A 19,606-nucleotide genomic window follows, 5' to 3' on the forward strand; every position below is an offset into this window, starting at 1 on the left:
CCAACTAACAGAGGCCATATACACAAACTCATTTTCCAGTCACCAGATGAAACGTCTACACAGTACCTTAAAGATTTAACCCCAGCTCCCACCTCTTAATACAAGCCCACACTTCTGGTGCTTCTCTGAATTAGAGACTTTTATTGTTTTTACTGAACTACAGCAATAGGCTTCGGAAGCTGGCTGCTCAAGCAAGGCTTGTTAATTACGTTAGTGCAACTCTGACCGTGAATGTGTGCCTTTATTCCTCCTCTGAAGTCATAAATTCAAAGCGGTATACTTCGAGAAAATGATTTTTATTTAAAAAATTGTCATAAAAAGTACTGGAATGCATTAGGCATTTAGAAACAAGTCTCCTGGTTTAGACTGTTTACTGGCTCAGTTCTAGATCTGTCCTAGTCAAGTCCTCCAGAAACCACTTATAAAATCGGGCCTCAGAGGAAGGGATTTTTACTGTACTGAAAAGAAGCCAGATGAAGCCGAGCTCTGAAGCGCTCAGCTTCCAATTCCCGGAAGAAAGAGTCGTCGTCATCCTGGGTTATCATGTGCTGCAGTTGCTGAATTTCCTTCTCCATCTTTGACCTCAGCTCCCTCTTCACCTTATACAGTGTCTAAAAGATAAGGCTGGTCACAACACTGGTCTGGGCCCCTGTCAATTTTTATCCCCCCTCCTCAAGCTCCTGCCATTGTCATAATTGAGCAGTCGCTCTTACAGAGACTTAACAGGTAAAATTAACACAGAATAAATCCTCTTTATAGGATTAACCATAGGATAAATGTTCTGGGTCGTAGATGTAATACAATTGTTTTCTAGTTCTTAAAAATGTAAATCAATGATTTCTATCCTGTTAATTATTACCTGGGCCTGGGATTTCTCTCTGGCTTTGAGTTCCTGACGTTCATGTGATATGGCTTCTGCCAGCAATGAAAACTGTGTATAGAGAGGAAAAAAACCCAAATGTTTATCTGTAGCCCAAATTTAACAATTCTGATATATAATGTTCACAGACTTAAAATCTTTATTTTAATAGAAATGGGGCAATATAGAGAATCTGTACTGTGGTCAAGTTCTAGCTTATCGTGAATAATCAGTCTAACCAGCAGTGTGACAGGTTGAGTTAATATGTGGAGGTTTTTTATTAAACAGAGTAAGCTGTTTTTTGACACAAGGTGGCCGGGATTAAGTACATTAGAGTGTGAACCAGCAACAGTGAGCTCACCTGGTCTTTATAGTAGTTCTCCATTGAGTCCAGTTCATTCTGGTGCTGTTTCTTTTGTTCGGCTCGCTTTTCTTTGGCATAGTTTCTTAGGTCTCGTAATCTTTGCTTTTGAATTTGTAAACCTTCTTCAAACAATTTCTTAAATATCTGTTTGGTTAGAAAAATGGTTATGCTGAACTTTCATGGAGGAACAAACATTTTGTACTGATTGTATTTCATAGTTTTAAGTAACAGCTTTATTGAGATAATAATCCACATACCACAAAATTCACCCTTTTAAGAGGCAGAATTCAGATTTTTGTATATTTTTGTATATTTGTGCAACCATCACTTCAGAAAGCCATCCTATACCCAGTAGCAGCCACTCCCCCACCCCCTGCAACCACTAATACACTTTCTGTGTCTATAAATTTGCCTATTCTGGATTATTTCATATAATCACAAAATATGTGGACTTTTGTATCTGGCTCCTTTCACTTAGCATGTTTTCACGGTTCATCTATGTTGTAGCAGGTATCAATACTTCATTCCTTTTTACTGCCACATAATACTACGATATGGGAGTATCACATTTTGTTTATCCATCAGTTGATGGGCCTTTGGGTTTTTTCCTTTTTTTGCCTATTATAAATAAAGCTGCTACAGGTAATCGTACATAGATTATTTGTGTGGCTATATGCCTAGGAGTGAAACTATGGAGTCACAGGGTAGGAAGCCATGTTAACCTTTTGACGAACTGCCAGACTGTGATCTAAAGTGGTTGCACCATTTTGCCAACCTTGCATGAGGGCTGTAAGTTCTCCATATCCTTGCCAACACCTGTCTTTATTATATTTTAGTGAGTGGTTTCCCCTTGTGGTTTTGATTTGTACGTCCTTAATGACCAGTGGTGGTCAGCATCCTTTCCTGTATCCCCAAAATTCTTTTTTTAAAGATTTTATTTATTTGACAGAGACACAAGGAGAGAGGGAACACAAGCAGTGGGAGAGGGAGAAGCAGGCTCCCTGCTGAGCAGGGACCCTGATGTGGGGCTCAATCCCAGGACTGATTGAGCTTAACGACTGAGCCACCCAGGCGCCCCTCTGCAAAATTCTTTACTGCTTTCAGAAAACAATTCTCAAGCAGCCACATATATAGAAAAAGAACCGCAGCCAGAGAAGAAACAAATGGCACATTTACACAGGTGCACAACTAAGGGGGAGGTGGTTATCACTGAACGGGGCCGGAGGAAAACAAAATTTTTCAAAGGATTTAGATATGCCCGTTTTCCTTATAGCCATGCATTCATTAGTCAAGTTACTTAACCTCTCAAAGCCTTAGTATCCTCTAGAAATGAGCATGATAGTAGTAGCCCAGTTAACTGTAATGACCTTAATGTTTTACTCTAGAGATGTAATTTACTGCCAGTTTGGAATCCCAAAAGATTAAGCATTTCAGCTTGATTAGGATAAGACAACAAATACTGTGGAGAAATACTTCACAACGCATCTGTCCTACATTCCTTTCCCGTTTTTATGTGGAATCCAGGTCATCTAGTCACTTTAAATCCCTGTCCCTTCTAAACACACTCCCAAAACTCTTGAAGCAATTGTACTGGGAAACACATGCAGGGGGTCAGAGGGAATGAGGGCACTGGAGATGTACCACACAGGTAATAAAATGAGGCACGGACAAGTTGAAACTCTGAGAGCCGGCACTTTAGGACTTGCATTTGGGTTTTGGATTCAAATTGGGACAGGAGTCACAAAGAAGGTAGTCCTGAAAGCTAACAGATAAAATTCACCCGTTTGACAGGGTTGCATAAAAAGCTACATTTACGGGGCACCTGGATGGCTGTCGGTTAAGCGTCCAACTCCTGATTTCGGCTCAGGTCATGATCTCAGGGTCATGAGATGGAGCCCCATGTCGGGCTCCGAGCTCAGTGAGGAGTCTGCTTGAGATTCTCCCTCTGCCCCTCCCCACCACTTGTTCCCTCATCCTGTCTCTAAAATAAATCAATCTTAAAACAACAAACAAAAAAACCTGTATTTACCATTTCTTCCCGGGTCCTCATTCTCATCATTTTTGCATGCAGCTGAACTCTGTAATCATCGTAGTATTTTCGGGCACGGACAATCTGTTGCCGATTCTCTGTTATCTTTGACTGTGTCAGCTTCTGCCTATGAATGCGGTCCTTGAAGTCTTGCTGGGAAAGGGAAAAAAAGGTAAGGCCAAGAGGAAGACAGACTGGCATTCTTAGCTGCCCCACTCCCCATCATGAGGTCTTCAAGGAGTAAGCCAGGCATGCAGGGCCAGTGGCCTACTACCTGGGCATAGACTCTGAAAAACTGTCAGCCCCCAGAAGCCTTCCAGCCTTTGGTAGGTTCGTCACCAGTCTGAAAGGATGCCCCAACGAGCCCCGACTGCTGCAGCTGATCTCGGTGGAAATGAAGATCTCCTTTCCCCATGTCCCCTAGGGGGTTGCCTAAGCCACACCCAGATGCTTAAAAGGAGTAGAAAAAAGGCGTTCTGACTTTTAAGCAAAGCTTGAGTCACACCAAGAGTATTTATGTCAAAACTAAGGAAATTAGTATCTTACAAAGTAGTGAGGATGAAATGAGGTCATGTACATAACGCCCTCAACAAGGTGTCCAGACTGATAACTAGTTTTCTTTTCCCCAAAAGTACCATATGTAGATTTTCAGCTGGCTTCCCCTTCTTTCTCTGAAATTGTTCACTGCTTATCTCAACCAAGAGTTTTAAAATCCCTTCTTCTGACATACTGTCTTTGACCTCTGTCCTCTCCATTATACTCAACAGAAGATGTGCTATGTATAATTCTCAATCCAAATCAGAAGGAAGGGAGGGTGGTAAACTAGCTCAGTTCTCTACTTACGACCTTAGATCAGAGAGGACAAAAAGCACTCACTAGCTTACAACCACCTGGTACCTCAAAGTTGCTGTGGAGGTAGAAACAGACCTGAATTAAAATCTCAACCTTGCCCCTTGCTGAGTACCGTGGAACCAAGCATAAATTAGCACCTCAGAGAAAACATCTCCATTATGTTACTGTAAAGACCAAATGAAACCGTATATATAAAGTACTCAGCACCTTTGCCCCTCATCAATTTTGGTTACAGCCTTAGATGCTTCCATAGGCAAGTGTTAGAGGTAGAAGTCTGTGGACCTATTACCCAGTTGTATAAATATAAGTAATTAATATAACTTACAAACTCAAAATCATAACACTCAACTTGCTCTTAACATACCAGTCTCTTGTTATGTTCATATTCTTTCTTGACCAGTGCAGTAAGGAGGTCATGCCTTTTTAAGGCTTCTTCTATCTTTAGGAGGGACAGAAAGGAAGGAGGTTAATGCTATTCACTAAATTCTGAAGGATAAGCTCTTCCCTTTTCTGGTTTATATTTCTAAGCTTGTAATTGACAGTTAACTTACTTCATCCTGGAGTTTCTTCTTTGATCGATTTTCTCTATATGCATCTTTTTTGAGCTGTTCAACCTGTGTAATCTGCTGTTTCCACATTTTGCTTAGTGTTTGGCCAGAAACATAGAGAAATGGAAACTGCTCCAGCATAAGGGGCAGGAGACTGTGTTCATTTACTTTCACTGCAAGGTAAAACAAAACCACCATAAAATCCTTCAGTCTGAGAGATTTGCTGATAGCTTTTAATAAGAACTCTCATTCTACCTTCCTGGTAGAGCAAAGCTTATCTAAGTGATGCAGTTCTGATCCTGAAAAGAATAAATCTCAAAGTATGTCAATCACTTTCGCACTCCTTCTTTGATCCGAGTACACCAACTACCAGTAAGGACGAAAATAAGCTCAACAGTTCTGACTGATGCAGAAGTCCTTCCTAACTGCTCAGCTGACTCAGTGACTGGGGTAGACACTGTGCGTGTGGTCAAACACCTCTCAGCTCTACTGAGAGGCAAAGTCTCTGATGGGATGTCGTTAGAAGGCCAGCAGTGTTTGAAATGGAACCCTGGCATTTCACATGACCTTGTTTTCCTTATAACAGGACTCTAACATTCACTGGCACCGACTGTCAATATAACAGGAGCTGGACGGGACATCTGTTTGCTTTGGAGCATCCCGCGGGTTCTACCAACTTCCCAGAAACAAAGAAAAGGCAACTGGTGTGAGTGAGCAGAGTGAGGCTACAGCTGGAGCAGCAGGCAGGACTGCCCACTGGTGCCGCCGGTACCAATATATAGGCCTCCCGAAGGTATTAAGAGTTTTAAATAAATGCCTTATTTATGAGTTTTATCTCTCTTTATAGAAATCTAGCATATGGCAGTGATAAAAGAGGAACTTTCTCCAGCTAACTGGTTGATGTTAAGTTTTCAGTGCTGTGTCCTTGGAATGTAGCACACGCTTTCAAAGGATGCCAGTTTTCCATAAAGTACAATTTTGTGGTTCTTACTTGGAACTGCTTTATTTGGCTTTGGCAAGCCACCTCTTGGACTTGGAGTTGTGGTTTTTCTAGAGTAAGTCTTCCAGGGCTGACTACGTTTTGGAGTTCCTTTATGAACAGCTTCTCTGTATATTTTTTCCTTAGAAGCAGACATAAAACAGAATAGAAATAAAAGTCTAATAACTCTCATATATTATCTTAAATATTACACATTGACAAAAATAGCTAATCCCCAACCAAACACCTTACTTCCAATTTCTAAAACCTGCTTCGTGTTTATCTAAGTTAAAAGCATCTTTTGGCTTCTGGCACCCCTTGGAATCTGAAAAAGCACTGAATCTTTTTTGAGTTTCAGAGTCACCATAGTCCCACACCCTAAACACAACCACTAATAACGTTTTGATGTACTGGTTTGACAACTTTTTCCATGTAGATTAAAAAAGTGCTTAAATAATGTTTATTGCAGCCATATTGTATTTTATATCCTGTTTTGTTCATGAACATTCCAACACAAGCACTTTTCCAGTTTTTTTTTTTTTTTTTTAAGATTTTATTTATTTGAGAGAGAGAGACACAGCGAGAGAGGGAACACAAGCTCGGAGAGTGAGAGAGGGAGAAGCAGGCTTCCTGCCGAGCAGGGAGCCCGATGTGGGGGCTCGATCCCAGGACCCTGGGACCATGACCTGAGCCAAAGGCAGACGCTTAACTGACTGAGCCACCCAGGCGCCCCTCCAGTTTTCACTTAGTTTCTGTAACCATCCTTTTGAAAAGGCAATGGGCATGTCTGTTTTGGGCTTCTTCCACCCAGGCACAGAACAGGTGGGAGCTCCTCACTCCCCTTGAACCTGTGAGCCTCAGCTATCTTTTAAACCCCTGGTGAACAGAACCCCCTAAAAACTGATGGACGTTTTAGACAGGAAGGAAAAGTGCTGGTATCCTTTGGTACCAAGTGTCTGCCTTCAGCTTGGGTCATGATCCCAGGACCAAGTCCCACAGGGGGGCTCCTTGCTTGGTGGGGAGTCTGCTTCTTCCTCTCTCTCTGCCACTCTCCCCCCCTCCGCCTTGTGCTTGCTCGCTCTGACAAATAATCTTTAAAAAAGTTTTTTTTTAAGTAAAAAAAAATCATCTCTGTATTTTCCACTGATCTGATCAAGTTGCATTTATTACAGTAGAGACTTTTACCCACTGTTTCCTCCTCATTTATTCCGAGAGATCCAATATTCTCTTGAACTTTATTTCTTCTTAGTTCCCTTTCAAATGCTTCAGTTATTGCCTAGAGCAGAAAAAGCCATATAACATTAGTTACTAAAAACATACACAAAATGAAAATGTAGGGAAAAAAATTAACCTAAGATTCTGCCATTCCATTTTTTTTTTAAGTTCCTTTCAGGCCCCCGCTATCATAAATATACATTATTTAACAAGCATGCAATTGGGACATAAAATTTTATGTCCCCCCAAAAATGCATTGTTTTTTGTATATAGGTTTTATAATTATTTTGACAGTCCCTTGAGTAGAAGTTACATGTTATTATAAGACACCTGAATTAATTTCAGTTTTTCACAATCATAAAATATGCTATAGCAAACAATGTACGTGTTCTAAATTTATGCTGCATTTCAAAATCCCTATTCCACAGCGGAAAGCCTTCCTTGGTAATCGTAATTCTCCGTGTTGAATCTTAACCACTTCCTCTCATTCCTGTCTTGGGCACTTTAATCCTACCTGTAACTCAACTAGTCTATCACTTTTAATCCACCTCCAATTCTCATCCTTTCTGAAACACTCTCTGAAAATATCAACCCACACTGATCTACTCTTTTTGAATCCACCTGAGCACTGGGTTATATCTGACAAGGTTAGTTTTCTTAAGAGTATCACAAGTTTTATGTTCCATAAAGGTGGGGGGGGGACAAAAAGCTATGTCACATAATCTACCATCCACTCAGTTCAAGAATATTAAGTGCATTTTAAGCCTTTAATCAACAGTACGTTCACTGTAGTATTTGGTTGAGGGTAAAAGGTATTGCCTGCTACCCAATCTTAGTCAAAGATGGGATGTACCTTTGCTTGGAATTGCCGAATATCTGTTTCTTTTGGCTTTCGCTGCCGTATTCTCTCCTTATGGAACTGTGTGTTTTTGTTAACTGGAGATGGAGAGAGCGAATGAGATCTGTAGGGTGGCCTTCTATGCGTGGAAAGTCCTACAATATGACATGTACCATTAGTTCCTATATAGCCAGAAACGTTAAGTTGGAAATCAAATAGTTGATTTTTACCAAATCCAAAAAGAATGACTGTGAATGCGCTAAACATACTCTCTCCTGTAACTTTTTTTTTTTTTTTTGAGAGAGAGAACACACGCACGAGTGGGGAGAGGGGCAGAGGAGCAGGGAACCAGACATGGGGTTCGATCCCAGGACCCTGGGATCATGACCTGAGCCAAAGGCAGACACTTAACCGACTGAGCTACCCAGGTGCCCCTAACTAATTTGTATTTATTTGTATGTTTAGTCAGATCAATACACAAATGTATACAGTCTCAAAAAAGTACTTAGGTTCTATATTCAACTTTGGGTTGAAAATGGAGCAACACGTGGAATTAAGTGGAAGGAAGTGGTGGTGGAGAAAGAAAATGTTAAACCATCCAAGCTGTATGTCTGCTATCCTTTTATACCTACCTAGGTCCTGAGGAGGTAGGAGATAAGTATGTACACACCTTACCCTTATAAAGCAGCATGCTTAGAAGAAAAAGTTAACGTAATTCAGCATTTTCTAGGTAGTCCCAATTTTTCCTTATGTAGTTAAGTTAGCCCTAATTCCACACTGCCTAAGAGATCTAACAAGTCACTTCATAAACGTTTTTATGTTCCACTGTTTTTAGTTGTACTTGGGTATCTGCTAGTTGTGTGGAGGTGGACTCCATGCCTTTTTCAGAAAAGTGAGTAGTTCTAAGGTTAAGGAAATTAGTTGGTATCTTTAAAACCTTCTCAGAGAATTCAAATTTCCCTAAGCTTTTATTTTTCTCACTCTCTTAATTCAGATCTTTCAAATGTAAGATATTTAGGGGACACCTGGCTGGCTCAGTCAGAGGAGCATGCAACTCTTGATCTCGGTGTCATGAGTTTGAGCCCCATCTTGGGCACTGAGATACTTAACTGAAAAAAAAAAAGTAAGATTGGGGCATCTGGGTGGTTCAGTCAGTTGGACATCCGCCTCTTGGTTTTGGCTCAGGTCAGGATCTCAGGGTCCTAAGATCAGCTGGTGTGCTCCATGCTCAGGGGGGAGTCTGCTTGAGATTCTCTCTCTCCCTCTCCCTCTGCCCTTCCCCTCGCTTGCTTGCGTGTTCCCCAAAATAAATATATAAATCTTAAAAAAAAAAATAAGAAAACTGACTTGCACAACTGATTTTAAATGATGTTTTTATGACATCTTATTACATCCATAATGTATTCTTTTCATTAAAGATCCAATGAAAATAACATTTTAACTTAGAGTTTTCCAAAATGGGATATGATGTGTATGTGTATAGAAGGGAAACATGTAGGTTACTAGGTGAGGCTTACCTAGCAATTAATTACTTGGGAAAGTTTAAGGGGAGAAAGATGAAACAAGAGAAAAAAAGATTATTTTTTGTAGTAAAAAGCTGTTCTACTAGATGTAGAGCCTACAGAAACTTTTTTTTTTTTTTTTTAAGTAAACTCTACTCCCTACATGGGGCTCAAACTCACAACCTACAACCCTGAGATGAAGAGTCCCATGGTCTATGCCTCAGCCAACCAGGTGGCCCAAGATTCTAGAGAAATTTCTGCACATGTTACAGGTTGTACATTGTTTCCACTTTTCATAACTACACTTTTGCAATCTGTATGTCCTGCAATAGAGGAAATGGTGATATATATATTTCATACAAATGGAGTATTATTCTATGAACTTAATAAAAATGCTGGATCTGTAATCAACAAAGATTTCCAAAACAACATTAACAAAGTTGCAGAGTAATACAGTATCTTTCTAAGTTTAAAAACATAAAATAATAGCATTTACAAGTAAATATGAGCTGTTACCAGTATAAAAACAGGAATAAGATGGCAATATAGAGGCTCCTGAATGCACCTCCTCCCAGGGATGCACTGAATCTACAGCTACATATGGAATAATTCCCTCAGAAGGGAATCCAGAAACTAGCTGAATGACTCCTATACCTCAGGTGAATGAGAAAAAACCCTACATTGAAATGGGCCTTGGCACACCCTCTATCTATTGGGAGCCATTAAGAACACAGAAGGCAGTTTGGACAATCACAAAGGTTTGAGACACCCAGGAGATAGGGACAGGCACTACTCCTTCAAGACTGGACAAGGTGGCTGTTTTTCTTAGTGCACAGAGACCAACAGAGACAGGAAAATGAAGAAAAAGAATACGTTTTAACAAAGAAATGAGATAAACTCAAACAGACCTTAATGAAACAGAGATACGGACTTTATTTGAGGAAGACTTAAAAATGGTGGTCATAAAGATGCTCACCAAGGTCAGGAGAACAATGTATGCACAAAGTGAGAATCTCAACAAAAAGAAAATATAAGAAAGTACCAAACAGAAGTCACATAATTAAGAAATATAATAACTAAATTGAAAAATTCAATATAGGGGATCAACAGCAGACTAGATGAAGCAGAAGAAAGGATTACAAACTCAAAGAACTGTGGAACTTACCCAAACAGAGAAGCAAAAAGAAAAATGAATAAAAAAGAAGACAGCTTAAGGGATTTGTGGGACACCAGCAAGTGGATCAATATTCACACTATAGGGGTCCCTTTAAAAGTAGGAGAGAGAGAAAAAGGCCAGAAAGCCAATTCAAAGAAATAATGGCTGGAAACTCCCCTAACCTGGGTAAAGGAAACAGACATCCAGATCCAGGAAGCCCAGAAACTTTCAAATAAGATGAATCCAAAGACCCCCACACTAACACACATTATACATAAATTGTCAAATTTGAGAGAATCTTTAAAGCAACAAGAGAAAAACAATTTGTTATGTACAAGGGAACCCACATACCACTATCCTTAGATTTTTCAGAGGCTTTTCAAGCCCGAAGGGAATAGCACAATATATTCAAAGTGCTAAAAGAGAAAAACTGCCAAGAAAAACTATTTTACTCAGCAAAATTGTCCTTTGGAACTGGAGAAATAGTTTTCCACACAAGCAAAAGCTGAAGCAGTTCATTAATACTAGAACAGCTTTACAAGAAATTTTTAAGATGCTTCTTTAAATAAAAGGGTGCTGTTTAGTAACAGGAAAGCATATGAAAGTACAAATCTCACTGGTAAAGGTAAATATATAGTTAAATCAGAAAAGTCTAACGTAACTGGTGTGTATGTGTGTGAGCAGGGGGAAGGGCAGAGGGAGAGAAGCAGACTCTCTGCTGAGTGTGAAGCCCAATGCCAGGCTTGATCTCACAACTTGAACCAAAACAAAGAGTTGGACACTTAACTGACTGAGCCACCCAAGCTCCCCTGAATTCAACCGTATAGTGAAAGGATCACACACCATAATGAAGTGGAATTTATTCCAACACAAAGATGGTTCAACATCCACAAATCAATGTGACTCACCACATTAACAAAATGAAAGATAAAAATATGATCATCTCAACAGATGCAGAGAGAGCATTTAACAAAATTCAACATCTATTCAGGATAAAAACTCTCAACAAACTGGGTATAAAGGGAATGTACCTCAACATAATAAAGGCCATGTTTGATAAGCCCACAGCTAACATTATGCTTAATGGTGAAATGCTGAAAGTGTTTCTTCTCATTTCAGGAACATGACAAGGATGCCTACTCTTACTACTTTTATCCGGCATAGTAGTGGACATCCTAGCCAGAGCAATTAGGTAACAAAAAGAAATGAAAGGCATTCAGGGGCGCCTGGCAGGCTCAGTCGTGGAGCATGTGACTCTTGATCTCAGGGTTGTGAGTTTGAGCCCCCCACGTTGAGTGTAGAGATTACTTAAAAATAAAATCTTAAAAAAAAAAGGCAATGAAATTGAAAAGGAAAAAATAAAACTTTGTATTTGTAGATGACATCCTAGTAGTTATAGAAAACTTGAGACCCCACCAAAAAACCGTTAGAATACAAACAAATTCAGTAAAGTCACGGGATATAAAATCAATATACAAAAATCAGTTGCTTTTTATATGCTAAGAACTGTATGTTAAGAGAAATTAAAACAATCCCATTTACAGTTGCTTTAAAAAGATACTCAGCCATAAAAAAGAATGAAATCTTGTGATTTGCAACAACATGGATTACGCAGAGTAGAATGCTAAGTTAAATAAGTCAAAGAAAGATAAATGCCATATGATTTCACCCATATGTGGAATTTAAGAACAAAAACAACAAAAAAACAGACTCTTAAATACAGAGACCTGGTGGTTGCCAGATGGGAGGTGGGTGGAGTATGGGTAAAACAGAAATTAAGAGTACACTTACATTGATAAGCACTGAGATGTGTATAGCATTTATTAATTATTGAATCATTATATTGTACACCTTAAAGTAATTAACACTACATTAACTATACTTAAATGATAATTTAAAAAAGAATAAAATACCTACAAATAAATTTAACCAAGGAAATAAAAGACCTATATACTGAAAGCTGTAAGACATTGATGAAAGAAGACACAAATAAATGAGAAGATATTCCATGCTCAAGAATTTAAATATTGTTAAAATGCCCACACTACTCAAATTCATCTAGACTCAATGTAATCCCTATCAAAATTCCAATGGTATTTTCACAGAAATAGAACAATCACAAAATTTGTATGGGACCACACAACACCTCAAATAGGCAAAGCGATCCTGAAAAAGAACAAAGCTGGAGGCATCACACTTTCTGATTTCAATCTGTATTACAAAGCTGTAGTGTCAAAACATAGTACTGGCATAAAAGACACACAGATCAACGGAACAGAATACAGAGCCCAGAAATAAATCCACACATATATGGTCAATTAATTTACAAGTGATCCAAGAATATATAATGGGGCAAAGAGAGTCTAATAAATGGTGCTGGGAAAACTGGACAGCCACATGCAAAAGAATGAAACTATAATTTATCTTACACCATATGCAAAAATCAACCAAAATGAATTGAAGATTTGAATGTAAGACCTGAAACCACAAACTCCTAGAAGAAAACAGTGGGTAAGCTCCTTGACATTGGTCTTGGCAATGATTTTTTTGGATTTGATACCAAAAGCAAAGACAACAAAAGCAAAAATCAACAAATGGGACTATATCAAGCTTCTGCACAGCAAAGGAAACTATCAACAAAATGAAAAGGCAACCCACCAAACAGAAAAGATATCTGCAAATCAGATATCTGTTACAGAATTAACATCCAAAATAAAGAACTCATACAACTCAATACCAAAAAAAAAACCCCCAAAAAACTATCCAATTAAAAAATGGGCAGAGAAACTGAGTTTTCCCAAGATGATCTACAAAGGGCCAAAAGGTATATGAAAAGGGGCTCAACATCACTAAATGTCATGGAAATGCAAATCAAAATCACAATGAGATGTCATCTTAGAGGTTCAGAATAATGGCGATTATCAAAAAGACAAAAGATATCAAGTGTTGGAGAGAATGGAGAGAAAAGGGAACCCTTGTGCCCTGTTAGGTGCAGCCACTATGTAATCCAGTATAGAGGTTACTCAAAATATTAAAAATACCAAATGACCCACTGATACTACTTCTGGGTACCTAGCAGTGAAAAGAAATCACTACCTCAAAAAGATACATGCACCCCCATGTTCACTGCAGCATTATTTACAATAGCCAAGATAGAGAAACAACCTAAGTGCCCACCTACAGATAAATGGATAAAGAAAACAAATACATAAAAGATTATTCAGCCATAGAAAAAAAGGAAATCCTGCTGTGACAATATGGATGGGCCTTGAGGGCGTTATGCTAAGTGAAATAAGTCAGAGAAAGATAAATAATGTATGACCTCATATATATGTGGAATCTAAAAAAACCAGTCATAGATACAGAAAACAGATTGGTGGTTGCCAGAAGTGTGAAGGTGGTCAAAAGGTACAAACTTCTAATTATAAGATAAATAAGTTCTGGGGATATAATGTCCAGCATGGTGGCTGTAGTTAACAATACTATACTGCATATTTGAAAGTAGCAAAAAATCCCATCTTAAAAGTTTTAAGAAAGAAAAAATTTGTAACTATGTGAAGTGATCAATGTTAACTAAACTTACTGTGGTAATCATTTAGATCAGTATCAATATATAAATAAATCATACTGTACACCTGCAGTGAATACAATGTTATATGTCAACTGAATCTCAATAAAATAAAAAATATCAATAAAAAAACAGGGATAAGAAGATACAAACTTTGACAGCATTGTTCTTTGAAGGAAGGGCAAAATGGACTGTGGGGAGTACAGAGGGGATTTCAACTCTTATTTTTAATCGCAAAAGGTATAAAGCATATATAATTATTAGCATCTGCTTTTAGATGGTGAAGATATAAGTATTATTATTCTTGCTCCTTCTATATATTTCTGAAATATTTAAAATGAGAAAGCCAGTCATAAACAAATGGAAGTCCCTAAATGGATCCCTGGGACATCCTTATCCTGGCTTCTCTGGGATAAGTACCTGGCCTTCGATTCTTCGGCCCATACTCCATGATGCTGTCACTGTGCTGAGATAGTGTTTCATCCTTCCTACTCTCCATCTCTTCGTTTCCAATACCGTCTTCTTCATAGTCAGTCTTTTCTTTAATTCGATCACCCAGGGCACTTTTTAACATCTACTGAGAAAATACTTTTCAACACTTTGATTTCAGCAGAATGCAAGTTGGAAGAAGTAGACAGAATCTTTAAAAAGCTTCTCATAATTAGGCACTAATAATTTTCAGATGCTTATGCATATTTAGTTTCTGAAGGGTGTATGTATCAGTGCTATGGACTATGCAGTTTCAATAAACTTCAGAGTAAATCTCATAAGGATTTAATACATGTATTCAATGATACCCCCAAACTGTAATACTGGATTTTATGAGAATCAAGAGATCTAATTTTATACCAAATGTCTTAGGTGTATCTAAAAGATTTTAATGTAATCACTTAAAATGATTAGTTTTCATCAGAATTCAATAAAAATCAGGATAAATCCATACCAAATTTGGTTATATCATGAAAGGCTACGTAAGAGATGACTTCTCATCCTGTCCTACCTGCCTGATTTATGGAACATTTTCACAGTAAATAAGACACAACTAATTTTAGTACCTTAGCTTAGCTTTCCTCTTCAATTAGAAGATCACTTAAATACTCACCAACTACGGCAATCTCAATATAGATAAAAAACAAGACTTACCCAATCTAGTTCAGACAGCCGTTGAGAGAGTTTCTTGGAAACTGAATGTAATTCTTGTGCTGTTAACCTCTTTCTTGGCCTCTGGGAGATGGCTGAATCCCAGGATGAGACTGCAGGTCTGCTTTCATATCTGTAATAAAATGACCATGTGACATTTAAGTAGCCAAGCGTGTGGTAATGCATGCTTTAACAAATATTTCATACTGGTCTTCACAGCTAAATGTGGAGAGTATACCCCTTTCTTCAAATCCCTTTGCAAACGGGCTGAAAACAGACTGCAATAAATGTTACCTTTTTCCTTTGGGAAACTTCCTTGTCCTAGGGCCTTGGATCTGAGCTGAACACATTTCCTCTTTGCTATCTTTAGGCAACTTAGAAGTTAAGGGAACTTTATTATCTGATTCCTATTAAAAACAAAAGAGAGTTGATTTGAAAAAGCTACAAAAGATGGCACATTTTAGGTGGGAGGATAAGGGAGGACCTGTGGCACAAAGCTCAGTCCCTTTATTCTCCATGTTTTACCCTTTTTTTTTTTTTGAGGTTTTTTTCATTTATTTAAGCAATCTCTATACCCAACATTTGAGCCTGATGCAGGGCTCAAACTTAGGACCCTGAGATCAAGAGCTGCATGCTCTTCCAACTGAGCCAGCCAGGCACTGCTGTTTTACTTTTTAAAAAACACATTTGGGGGCGCCTGGGTGGCTCAGTCGTTAAGCGTCTGCCTTCGGCTCAGGTTATGATCCCAGGGTCCTGGGATCGAGCCCCGCATCGAGCTCCCTGCTCCGCGGGAAGCCTGCTTCTCCCTCTCCCACTCCCCCTGCTTGTGTTCCTGCTCTTGCTGTCAAGTAAATAAATAAAATCTTTAAAAAAAATAAATAAAAAATAAAAAACACATTTGTCAGGGTGCCTGGGTGGCTCAGTTGGGTAAGCGTCTGACTCTTGATTTCAGCTCAGATTATAATCTCAGGGTCATGAGATTGAGCCTCGCTTCAGGCTCTACACTGGGAGTGGAGCCTGCTTAAGATGCTCTCTCTTCCTCTTCCTTCGCCCCTCCCCCTCCACACCCTGCTCATGCTTGCGCTCTCTCTCAAAAAAAAAAAAATAAAATTGTCAGAATACTCTCTTGATCCTCAATACCAAAGCAATGGAAGAGCAATGTCTGTAAACTTGTACTCAGATAAAAACTGTGGGTCAGGATGCCATTCAAATATAAAGGCAGGTGAGATGTTCTCAAATATGAAAATTTAGGGGTTATGGCTACACCTAAACAATGAAAAAATGATCAAATCACAAGTGGTATTAAAATCATTCTCTTTAGTATTAAGAAGTCAACAGAAACTGTCCAAAACTGTAATAAAGATAAAATCTTCTAAAATATGAATATAAACTCAACATTTTTAACAATTTCTTTTTTAAAGATTTTAGAGAGCAGGCGCAAGTGCGTGGGTGGGGGGGACACAAGGAGAGGAAGAGAAATCCCCAGACTCCCCGCTGAGTGCAGAGCCCAATGTGGGGCTTGATCCCAGGACCCCAAGATGATGACCTGAACGGAAGACAGACTGAGCCACCAAGGCACCTCACTGAATAATTTATTTCTTAATCTCAGAGGAAATCTTATGAAAAAACAAAAATATTCGATGTTTAAGAATCTCTTCAATTTCACTTATCTTTTTCTTCTACCAAAGTAAAATTAAACACTTTTTAGTAAATAACAACTATAATACAAAATTCTTAAAAACTTTTTATTGAAGTTTAAGTGTCCTGCTCAAGAATTATTTCAAAATGAGTATTCTCACTTACATGCCACTCAGGTTAGGAAATAGAGTATTACCAGCAACTCAGAAGCTCTTCTACCATCCTCCCCTAAAACTCCCCCATATGTAACCATTATCCTATGATCCCTTTTATATATCTATTTATCCTCCCATGTGAACAGATGCACAGAATGTTTAGAAGAATGATGGCCACCTAATGCTAATGATGCTTATTTCATCTTTGCACTTTTTGTGCACTGTTTGAATTTTTAATAACGAGAATGTATCATCATTTACGAATTCACCTTTTGCATATCCCTAGCTGTTCATTTCTATGAGGACAGGGACGAGATAACTTTACAAAAGGGATTTTTCAAAGAGTAGAAGCAAACAGGCCATGGTATTAATAGCAGTTCACACTGTATAATAGGAATATGAATGAAAGACTGTTCCTCATACTTTTTTTTTTTAAAGATCTGTTTGTCAGAGTGAGAGAGTGCATGCATGTGCACAAGCAGGGGGAGCGGCAGGCAGAGGGAGAAGCAGGTTCCCCGCGGAGCAAGGAGCCTGACACAGGACTCGATCCCACATGACCTGAGCCAAAGGCAGACACTTAACTGACCCAGGCATCACCCCCCCCTTTTAAGATTTTATTTATTTATTTGAGAAAGAGAGAGTGCATGCACAAGCAGGGTGAGGCAGAGGGAGGAGAAAGGGAGAAGTAGACTCTCCACTGAGCAGGGAGCCAACGTGGGGCTCGATCCCAGGACCCTGAGATCATGACCTGAGCCAAAGGCAGACGCTTAACCAACTGAGTCACCCAGGTGCCCCTATATTTTCTTATATTTATAAAAGTTTAAATAATTTAACTAGGGACACAGAATATGGGCTCTGAAACTAGAATACTGAGTTCAAATCCTGACTCTACAGTTGCTCTGTGACCTGAGACTAGATATTTAATCTCTTTATATCAGTTTCCCCATGGGAAATAAAAATCATACCCACCCCACAGCTGTTATGAGGAGTAAATTATTCAATATCTGTAAAATACCTATAGCTGCGCAGGACACAAAATAAACACATAATGCGTGTTAGCTCTTAATATTTTCCTTTTTATACATTCATCCCTACTGTCTTAGAGTAAGAACATGTAGGTATATGCAGAGGTAAAATTTCAGAAGTACAGTGCTCTAATTAGTGGAGTATCCTTTACTACAATTCTAGCAGAGATCTCTTTAAATGTATAAACTTCTACCTAATTGTAAGCAAGCTTTTCCACTTACCACAGAAAATGCTGTGCCCTCTCCAGTAGAATTCACGGCAGGGGAGATGTGACTTGAACGCAAGTATTCTTTTCCTATGGGGCAGGGTGCTCGAGGCTCTGAAGGATGGTAGGGTGGATGTAAAGGAATAGCTGATCGAATAGGCTCCCCTAGCTTCCTAGCACTTGGAATCACATCCACAGAAGGAATCTCCACTAGTTGGCAAAAATAAAGTGGACATATTAAGATGAAACTCTAAGAAATACGTCATTTAACATATACACATACCTATAGATACTAAAAACCTAAATGACTTGAAGAATAGCTACATAAATTATGGTTCATCCATGGGTTATAAATATTGTTAGCCATTAACAATGATTTTATGTAATACTAAATAAAATCCCAGAGAGAACAGTAAGAAATGAGAATATTTTTCAAATTACTATATTTTATCATTCCCTAATAATCTGAAGACCACCAAGTGATATACTAATGTATTAGAGACTCATATTGTCCTAAGTCTTTAAGAGAAAAACTTAAATAATAAAACAGTGGATGTAAAACATGCAACCAAAAACCATTTTAAGAAATGAACTCATACTTAATAGCAAACATTTAAAATATGATCATGTAAAACCAAACAATCATATGAAGTATAGAGTAACAAAAGCAAAAAGGCTAATAGCAACAGAAATTGTCCCAGGAACTAACTATTGTCTCTAACTCACTAACAACACCTTACTACTCACTGTCTTCAACAAAAGATGTCCTGTTCTTGGACAAAAAACTAGATAAGGGAGGGTGCGGCACTTCTTCATATGATATGGTTGAGGCTTTTTTGGACTGCATTTCATTAGGGCCTTCGGCACCTAGAAAATAAAATATTAGAGGTAGAATTTTTTTGTTGCTGAATATTATACTAAAAACCAGGAGTTTTGTACCCAGAGGATAAAAATCTCATGAATGACATAATCATTGAACTGTGTTGGTCTGATTGCTCAAACTGTGCATTATTTTTTTTTTTTTACCACGCATTACTTTTTAATAACTACCAGAGAAGATCTGGAACCACTAAATACAAATTAAAAGTAAAGATTTACATCGTATTACTTTTCTTTAGAAAAACAAGTGCCATACAAATAGATACAAAGATCAAAAGAACAGAATAGATAGCCCAGAAATAAACCCATGCTTATATGGTCAATTAATCTACAACAAAGGAGGTAAGAATATACGATAAGAAAATAGTCTCTTCAATAAATGCTGTAGGAAAGTGGACACCTACATGCAAAAGAATGAAACTGGAGTACTTCAATACACCATACACAAAAATTACCTCAAAATGGATTAAACAACTAAATGTGAGACATGAAACCATAAAACTTCTAAAAGAAAACACAGGCAAGTAATCTCTGACGTTAGCTTTAGTAATGTTTTTGTGGTATGTCTTCTCAGGCAAGGGAAACAAAAGCAAAACTAAACTATTGGGACTACACCAAAATAAAAAGCTTCTGCACAGTGAAGGAAACCATCA

General features: G+C 38.4%; 1 protein-coding gene across 9 annotated transcripts in view; it reads right to left on the bottom strand.

Annotated features, from left to right (window-relative positions):
• Nucleotides 1-277: 277 nt before the first annotated feature.
• The window catches only part of CEP95 (centrosomal protein 95), a 36,875-nt gene continuing 17,546 nt past the window's right edge, over nt 278-19,606 (bottom strand). For 7 of the 9 annotated variants that reach the window (XM_025889938.2, XM_025889936.2, XM_025889937.2 and 4 more), the window contains 14 exons: nt 18,822-18,941; nt 18,091-18,284; nt 15,345-15,457; nt 15,054-15,183; nt 14,331-14,484; nt 7,700-7,839; nt 6,821-6,907; nt 5,644-5,773; nt 4,656-4,825; nt 4,469-4,543; nt 3,253-3,405; nt 1,221-1,367; nt 860-931; nt 278-611 (listed from right to left, as the gene is read on the bottom strand). In XM_025889938.2, the coding sequence (XP_025745723.2) occupies nt 435-611; nt 860-931; nt 1,221-1,367; nt 3,253-3,405; nt 4,469-4,543; nt 4,656-4,825; nt 5,644-5,773; nt 6,821-6,907; nt 7,700-7,839; nt 14,331-14,484; nt 15,054-15,183; nt 15,345-15,457; nt 18,091-18,284; nt 18,822-18,941 (1,862 nt within the window). In that variant the 3' untranslated portion in view covers nt 278-434. Of the gene's footprint in view, nt 612-859; nt 932-1,220; nt 1,368-3,252; nt 3,406-4,468; nt 4,544-4,655; nt 4,826-5,643; nt 5,774-6,816; nt 6,908-7,699; nt 7,840-14,330; nt 14,485-15,053; nt 15,184-15,344; nt 15,458-18,090; nt 18,285-18,821; nt 18,942-19,606 lie in introns of all 9 variants that reach the window. The other 2 variants (XM_073883267.1, XM_073883268.1) reach the window with 2 other exon arrangements.

This window comes from Callorhinus ursinus, unplaced genomic scaffold (genome assembly GCF_003265705.2).
Source record: "Callorhinus ursinus isolate GAN/ISIS: 27379988/994484 unplaced genomic scaffold, GSC_fseal_2.0 scaffold50, whole genome shotgun sequence".
NCBI lineage: Eukaryota > Metazoa > Chordata > Mammalia > Carnivora > Otariidae > Callorhinus > Callorhinus ursinus.